At 40.2% G+C, this 8,943-nt stretch overlaps 1 protein-coding gene across 1 annotated transcript; it reads right to left on the reverse strand.

The window, feature by feature from the left end:
- Positions 1–1,359: 1,359 nt before the first annotated feature.
- Positions 1,360–8,092, reverse strand: RFK (riboflavin kinase; the record flags this gene model as incomplete). Its single annotated transcript, XM_061425569.1, has 4 exons — positions 1,360–3,465; positions 4,222–4,324; positions 6,383–6,534; positions 7,456–8,092. Coding segments are annotated over 4 exons (1,023 nt in total), but the record flags the coding sequence as incomplete, so codon positions are not given.
- Positions 8,093–8,943: the final 851 nt, after the last annotated feature.

Genomic DNA, 8,943 nt, shown 5'->3' on the forward strand with positions numbered 1-8,943 from the left:
AGATGTGGTTTACTATTCCAACTTCTACTTGGCCCTTGTTATGGTCAGGGCATCAAAATGGGGATTCTTTCAGTGGTCAGGTATGTATGTCTATCCCAAAATCATACTCAGGAACAGGGGAGGTAAGCAGACTGTAGGTCCAAGGGCTGAGTTACTTGTGACACAAGCTTGGGCTCAACCTCCATGTATGACTTGACCCAAAAGGAAGCCAACTTCAAAGAAATGTTAAGTCCCAGCCACATCACAAAGAGCACGAGAGGTGAATTTGGAGTGTACATACAATATATGAGAGCAGTCAGACTCAGATCTCATAGCTCAGTATCTATGCTGTACTTAAGCTGTCTGCTGAGCTTTAAATTTCAATTATTTTTTCATCAATATAAATTGTTTTGACAATTCTTAAATCTGCCTGGTTTTTAATAGAACTTTATTTCCCCATTTTTGACACTCTTCTTTAACAATGATTTCAAGTTCAGTATCTGATAATCCCTATATCCATCATCTTTGTAGAGCTTATTTTGTAACTTTGTTTTTGCAAACTCTTGCTTATGATGGCATCTCTTTCTACAAGGTAGATTTCTTTCCTAGTTCAGTCCCTGAAGGTCAGATTGCTTCTCCTCTACCAGCCCCTGTCCGTTTTCCAAGGAAGAGAACAGGAAAAGGCTAGCACTTTCACCAGGGAAAGCGGAGCTGTCCTCATAAATTCCAAGTAGACTACTGCTTACATCTCCCTGATCAGAACCATGTAAACAGCCCTAACTGCAAGCCTTTAAGCCTCCATAATTGACAGCACTGGTGATGAAGTGTTCAACGAGCATCTGTGAATTTCTGCATATAGTAGAGATAGGCAAGAGTCCCAATTCACTGCTGTGGGGTTGATGGCAAGTCATGAGGGTTACAGAACTGTTCTGAAGCAGAAGATATGGAAAGATACTCAGACCTACTTGAGTGCGTGTATGTTCAGTCGTGTCAGACTTTCCAACCCCACAGACTGTAGCCCACCAGGCTCCTCTGTCCATGGGATTTTCTAGGCAAGAATACTGGAGTGGGTTGCCATTTCCTCTTCCAGGGGATTTCTCCAACCCAGGATCGAACTCATGTCTCCTGCACTGCAGGTAGATCCTTTACTGCTGAGCCAACAGGGAAGCATCCAGACCTACTTACAGGGCCCCTTAAAGGCAAGGCCTCTGGTTGTAGAACCGCTGCTGCTCACCAGGTTCTCCCTGTAACTGTTGCCTGTAACTCACTATTCAGGGCTTCTAACCACCTTACAGTAACCAATAACCATCAACCAACAAATCAGGAATTCACACAGACAAACCAAAAGATTCAAACTGACACAGAGAAAAAGAAGAAACATCACTTGGTCAAGATTTATTTCAAGGCCTGAAAACATTGACTAATCGAAAAAGGCCCTACTGCAATTTCTTATAATGTATAAATACTTAATATAAAACTTAAAAAAAATGTAGACACTATTAACTAACTTCTAAACCACACACTATATGATTTTCAAAAGCTAGTTATTTAACAAGACGTAAGGTGACAATATCAAACAATTTTTACACTTAATGAAGACATAACCAGCAGCAAGGTATTCAAACACAAATGTTTTTACACTTTCCATGTTGTTTTTAACTGTGTTTCAAAGAGCCACTGATAATTGAGGCTTCTTTCAAGTACAGGATTCCTAACATTAAATTACATCTCCTAAGTATTTCTATAAAGAAATGAAAAAGACACAGACTACATTGTTTGCCATAAATTCATACATCAAAATGAAAAACAACCCAACTGCTTTTACGCATGCTTCCCCCTTCTCCAACATTAGCTTTAGATGTTTCTGTAAATATTATATAAACAGCTTTGTTCCAATCAGTTCTCTCATTTATACAGATTAGGAGAAAATGATTTTATGATGAGTTATCTTTAAAATTACCATTTAGATACTCTGCCCCCAATCCCCTCCCCAAATTTGGTGTTAAAGTGGACAATATTACAATGTGCTACAAAAACCAAAACAATCTGTAGTCTCAATTTCCTAAATATCCCAAATATCTGTTTTTGTTCTGCCGATATAAGCAGAAGTCTTAAGTGGCTAAGAATCATTTCATAGTAGTCAGCAAGAGGAAGAAATGCATAGCATGAGCATTATTTAACTGAAACTTTATTATTTATGCCTTCCTCCCAACCACAAGCACTCTTTAGCCCTAAATTACATTGTGTGCACACAACTACAACAGTTTGTATTTGCTCAGGAACATAAAATCACATTAAAAATAAGTAACTTTCTACTTCACAGTTCAGTTGGCTCTTAAATTAAGTTTTTTTCTCTGGCAGGGGCGGAAATAAGTATCTTACGTTAGGAAACTGGTATATATAAATGAACAGCTGTGTGTTCATTTAAACTTTGAGAAAACCTAAAGATGAAGTTTTGGGGTGTTTTTTTCTTAAATACAAGAGATATGCAGCTTCACCACTGTTCATATAGTGAAGGGGTGGAATGGCAGATACAGATGCAGATGAAACTCTACATTTTGTAAATGGAAAAACTGATGTTGACCATTGTTTACAGGAAACAAAGGTTAAAGAAAAATGTTGAAGAATACCTACTCCTAAAAAGAGAGAAGTGCTATACAACACAAAAATGAGACCTAGAGATATGAAAAAGACCCATTTTACTGTTTTAAAAGAAAAACAAACAAATAAAAGGCAGGGAGTCTAGACCAATTAGAACTGAGGCAGCTGCAATGAAAAATGGAACACAGTACAATGATTTGAGGCCTTAAAGGAAATGACTAATTAAAATGAAATTTCACCAGTCTTCATGTCTTTAATTATACATAAATGCCCAAAATATAAAAAATATGAAGTCTGGATTTTCCCCTTAGGTTTATAATGAACTGTCAAACCTCTGCTTAATACAGTTACTTTTATAAGCTTTCTGATGAGCAGAGCATGCTATACAAGTACACGCATGCTAGAATTTTACCATGAGAATTACTGTTCTCATCTCAAACTAATGACCTGCCTGTTAACCATATTTATACATATTTCATTTCCATTATAAGATACTTAAGACCTTTCTAGTGGTATATTTTAATCAACATATTACATAAAAATCTTGATTTTTTTAAAATAAACTTTTTTAGTACTGTGACATGATGGGTTTAATTGAACAGTTGGAACATAATATGGTAACTACATTGCACTATTTAAATTAATTCACAGCTGTAGGAAAATGTTTTTTAAAATATAACCAAGATGAGACTGCAGAGTTATGAGCAGTAAAATATTAGAAAACAGTGAATGAATAAATAAGATGATTTTTCCATCAGTGGCCATTCATTATCTTGCTTTTAGGAACCTGGAAGAATTTGTCTTCTTTGAGTTTCAAATGTTCTGGTAAATCTAGTCGTTTCTTAGCTTCTTCGATATCACCTTGAATTGCTGAAATAAGTGCCTCTGCGGAGAGAATATACCAGGTAAAGATAATGAAAAACTGCTGCTGTGCTTTTTACTACTTCTTTGTTCAGCTTCTCCTTAAATCTCAGAAGCTGGCAGTGTCCCTGGCACAGGGTAGGTGCCCAGTAATGTTTGTTTCATCCTTTCTTCTAGACTTAAGTAAAAGTCAATGGTACATAAAGGATGTCCCTAATCGTCTTGCAATTACTTAGAGAAAGGCATTAGCAAAAAGGTACAAGTCACATACTAAATGAAACAAACACTATCAGTTCTCTTCAATATTTACACTTGTAAAAGAAACTCTACATTAGAATTAAAACTATCACACTACAATAAGATACTCAGCACCAATTAGTTTAAATGTTCTGATTTACTGTTTCTTACACTTCAAGTACTGCTAAGCACCCATTATTCACAATATTAATTCTTACTTGTTCTTAAAATACAAAAGGAAATATATTTCACTAACTTCATACTGTTGGAGAGAGAGAGTCAGTTTGAATCTAGGCTGCATCACTTACTGTTACCCCAGGCAAACTACTTAACCTTTCTAACAATTTCCTCACCTGCAAAATAGACTAAACAATACTTCATGCGGTCGTTGTGGGGATAAAGTGAGTTGATTCATGTAAGGCTCTTAAAACAAGGCCTGGCATATTACATGCTCAAATACAATCTGTCCTGCCGTGATTATTATTAGGAGAAGCAGTAAAAGGGGCTGCAGCAATATCTAAGAAGATCTAAAAAAGAACTTACCTAAAGAATCAAAGTTCTTTTCTGGTCTGAGGTAGCCAACAATGGCCACTTTGAGGATTTCCCCATAGAAGTCCTCTTTGAAAGTATGCATGATATGAGTTTCCTACAGTTAAAAGATGTTAAAATTGAATGTATCTTTATTTTTACGGTGGGGTCACTGAAATGAAACAATCAACCTTCCTTAAATTTTTAAAGACAGGTTAAAATATACATGCAGTTTTTTCTAAACTCTTCCATTGCTCCTGTTCTTGACCCTGACCTTACAGGTAAACATTATAACTGAGTAAGGTAGATGCTATCTCACAAATCCGGTGTGATTTGCTGTTTTTAGAAAAAGTTAACACGCAACAAAATAAGACTCTTAAGGCAAAAAAACTGAGCAAATACATCAAAGAGGTAATGAACAAAGAAACTCTTTCTCAAAAGACACCATTCCATTAATGAAATTAAAAAAAAAAAAGCAACACAGTAGACATTTGTCATACATAGTTCCAACAAAAGAACTGGATCCAGAATATATTAAGAACTTTCAGTCAGTAAGACGGACAATCCCATTTTTTAAAAAAGGAGTAAAGACTTCAACAGGTACATCATGTACATCTGTTATCAGCAAAGAAAAGGAAAAAGAAAAAATCTAAAATGAACCTCCTACCAATGGAAAACTAAGTTTCTCCTAACTACAGAAGGCACTCCTTAACTGGCTCTGTAATAACAGTTCTGTTATCTGAGTAGCTAAATAAGAAAAATTAGTCATGGGATAGCCTCCCCTTCCTTTCATTTCCTCCCTCACTCCACAGAAAAATATTTTGTATTCTTTCATCAATTCTTTTCTTTATGCCAACACACCCTTAATCCTGAAAAATAATAGGACCATTGAGCATAACGTTAAGTAGTCCTGGACCACTTCTACTGCTTACGCCAGTACTTTTTCAGCTAGCTTTCCAACTGTGACAGATTTCTATAAACCCTTCAAAGAGAAATTTAGATGACCAAAAGATTCAGCCATATCTAGAAGATTATGCACTAAAGCTGTGTAAATTTGATGATAAGAACAGGAGAATATGTATAACCTCAAAGGGGGCTGAAAGATGAGAAAAAGCATCATTCTGCAATTTTATCAGAAAGCACCATTCATAGAGTGAGCAGTTCCACCTTAACAGGGTGCGTGCATGCTCAGTCGCTGAAGTCCTGTCCGACTCTTTGCGACCCCATGGACTATAGCCTGCCATTCTCCTCTGTCCAAGAGATTATCCAGGCAAGAATACTAGAGTGGGTTGCCATTTCCTTCTCCAGGGAATCTTCCCAACTCAGGGATTGAACCTGGGTCTCCTGCATTGCAGGCAGATTCTTTACCACTGTGCCTCCTGGGAAGCCCTAACAGAGTGAGCAATAATTAAAGGGTAAATGACCTACATTAACTGTGGCAAACTCAACTTTATTTCACTTTTATTTCTAATAAAGGTAAATACACAGGCAGTTATAAAATTTAATTATTGTAGTTTGGTTTGTGATTCCACTTTCTATTTTCTCTGTAATTTATAAAATTAATCTATGTTATTGGGTACACAATGACATAATCTGTGAGTTTTGGTATACTACCAAATTGGTATAAATTCAAAATGGATTTTTATAACTTTAGGATGTTAAATGCAGTCCCCATGGTATACACAAAGAAAATATCTATAGAAAATACACAGAAGGAAATAAGAAGGGATCAACACGTGTTACTACAAAAAAAAATCAGCTAAAACAAGGCCGTAATCGAAGAACCAATGGACAAAAAAGCTGGAAGGCATATTAAAAAAAACAAGTAAAATAGCATAAGTCCCTCCTTACTAGTAATTATTTGAAATGTAAATGGATTAAACTCTCCAACCAAAAGTCAGAGATTAGCAGCCTAGTTAAAAAATACAAAATCCAACTATACCCTCTTATAAGAGACTCACTTTGGATCCAAAGACACAAACAGCTTGAAAGTGAAAGGATGGAAAAGTTATTCCATTCAAATAGTAACTAAATACTTCACTTTTAAACCCTTCAGATACACTGCCAAAATTCTAGAATCTGGATTACTGTTGTGATCACCACTGATGAGTTCTACCTGTGTATTATTCCAAATCATCATCTCATCCTCATTTATGGAGTGAAATACAATTCTTACCATGGATTTTTTAGTATTCTTGTAGTATGGGTTCCAACCTATGCTCACCACCATCTTATGGACATCTCCATTTCCAACACTGGCCCAACCATAATAAATGCCAGTAGATATATCAGCTGGAAGATTATCTACTACTTGTTCAGGAAAGTTAGCTAAACAATAGAAGAAAATATGCTGTTTAGAGTTTCATATTCAATATTTATAAGTCACATGCAAGCCTAGTCTAAATCATCAAACAAGATTCCTAGGACTCTAAGACTATTAATACCATCATTTCATACTCTGGCTAGGATTTCTTTCTCTTCTTCATACCAACTGGTTAGGAAAAAAGTACCATATTATAAGTGTGTAAGGTACCAGGTTATATAAGTGTATCAAAAAATGTAAAGTCTCACAGTAGGAGAAGAAAACAAATACAGGAACAGCTGGATTTTTAGCCCTGGTCTTTCTTAAAGAGGCTCAGAATCTCTTGAGAAGATTCTTATTTTTTGAAATACACATGCCTAGGCCCCAAGCTCAAAGACTACTTTAACAGGCCTAAAGGCAGCCCGGGAATGTACTTTTAAGGATGATTAAGCATACCTTCAGGTCCTAACTACGAAAACTAAGGTAGAAAGATCAAAATGATACCTGGTTCTCATTCAAGTGCCTGTGTCGTCATTTGGACACAATTTACTAACGTATTTAAAGAAAGAAAACCATATTGCTGGCTTAAGAATTTAGCCTATCTGGCCCACATTACATTTTCTAAAGGGGAAAACAGGCGCCACGCCTGGCGGCTTGATCACAGCTGGACTGGGAGGCGGGAAAGGGGGATCCTGAAACTCAGCTTCAGCTTTCTGAGGTCACCACCCCACAAGCCGGGTGAGCTCTGAGCCACGAGCAAGGACGCGCTCCATCAGCCCGACCAAAGGTCTTCTGCCTCAACAAAGGGGTACCTGGGTGGACGAAAGTGTCATCCCTGCCCGTAGTCCCACGACCCAGCTTGGAGCTCCCCCGGCTGATGTCCCAGCTCCGCTCCCAGGTGACCCAGCCAAGGGCGGGTCGGGGACTCCGCGCTCTCCTGCGCTCACCTGTAGGGATGCCCAACTGCTTGGAGCCGCGGCCGAAGCCCCGCACCACTTGGCCGCGGCAGAAGTATGGCAGCTGCCTCATGACGCCGTCCGCTTCAGGTTCGGGCTGCGGCCCCGACCGCGAGTCCGGCGGGGCCGCCGTGGAGGCGGTGCCCTGACCCCCGGACCAGCCGGGAGACACGTGAGGGAGCTCGGCCGGCCCGCCGGGCGGGCGAGCGGAAGGGTGCCCAACGGCCGAGCGGTGCGGACTACACGCCGCCGCGAGAGTCTCACGCCCGCTGACCCAACAGAAGGTACCGGACGACTCAGAGGCTGCGTCTGGGCTCCGGGAAGCCGGCGACTGCGGAAGTAAGTACGGGTGTGGGCGGGGAGCGCGGCAGAGGCGGGCCGGCACCGGAGGCACCCCAGCCCACCGAGTGCCCCGGGCCTGCGCACACTGTTCCGGCAGAGCGCCCCGGCGCCCGTTCGGCTTCCGTAGCCCCGCCCCCAGCCGTAGATGGGGAATGGCTGCTTTGCCCTTCCTCGGGTGTATCCCTGGCGTTGGGATCTGAGGCAGAGACACGTTTTTTTCAGCCTCAGGGCTGTGAAAAGCACTATTCTCGAACACTCCTAAGTGTTTCTTCCCCCCTTTTCCTTTTCATTATGATTTGACGCCAAAGAGAAACTTTCTTTAGCGCCTTGACAACTGCTAGATTGCTCTTCATCAATCAGTCGCTCTTTAAACACTTTATAAACCTCAAAGATTTCAACTCGGAAATCACCTCTTCATTGGGGTTTTCACGATTACCTACCGGAAGTGATCCTCTTCTCTAGACCACTTGTCCACGATCTGAAGTTACCCTGGTGGCTCAGACGGTAAAGCGTCTGTCTACAATGCGGTTCCATCAGCATGGAGACCTGGGTTCCATCCCTGGGTCGGGAAGATAAGCTCGAGAAGGAAAAGGCAATCCACTTCAGTACTATTGCCTGGAATCTCATGGACAGAGGAGCCTGGTAGGCTACAGTCCATGGGGTCCCAAAGAGTCGGACACGACTGAGCGACTTCACTTCACTTCACTTCTTCAAGCTCCAGGGAGCGTGCCCTGATCTGTAAACCTGCAATCCCAGAGACTAGCGGAAGGTTACAGCGATGCAATTTTTTTGATAAGGACAGGGCTGTCTACCCACTCTCCCTCTTGATCTCCTGGTCTCTCTGAGGAACTTTAAAAGCTTGATAAAGACTTGATCTCTACCGAACTGCAATTTTCTGGGCCTTCAGACTCTTGGAACTATAAACATTACCTCTGGAAATCGTTTCTGGGTTGCTCACAAGACACATCCTCTTATTCTTGAGATAGAAGTTTTAATTGTTCTCTTACTTTTCTCTACAAACGTGTATGAAATTCTGTCCAAACTTTATATAGTCATCATTTTACTTTCAGTTCAGTTCAGTCGCTCAGTCGTGTCCGACTCTTTGCGACCCCATGAATCACAGCACACCAGGCCTCC

The sequence above is a fragment of the Bos javanicus genome, chromosome 8 (genome assembly GCF_032452875.1).
Source record: "Bos javanicus breed banteng chromosome 8, ARS-OSU_banteng_1.0, whole genome shotgun sequence".
NCBI lineage: Eukaryota > Metazoa > Chordata > Mammalia > Artiodactyla > Bovidae > Bos > Bos javanicus.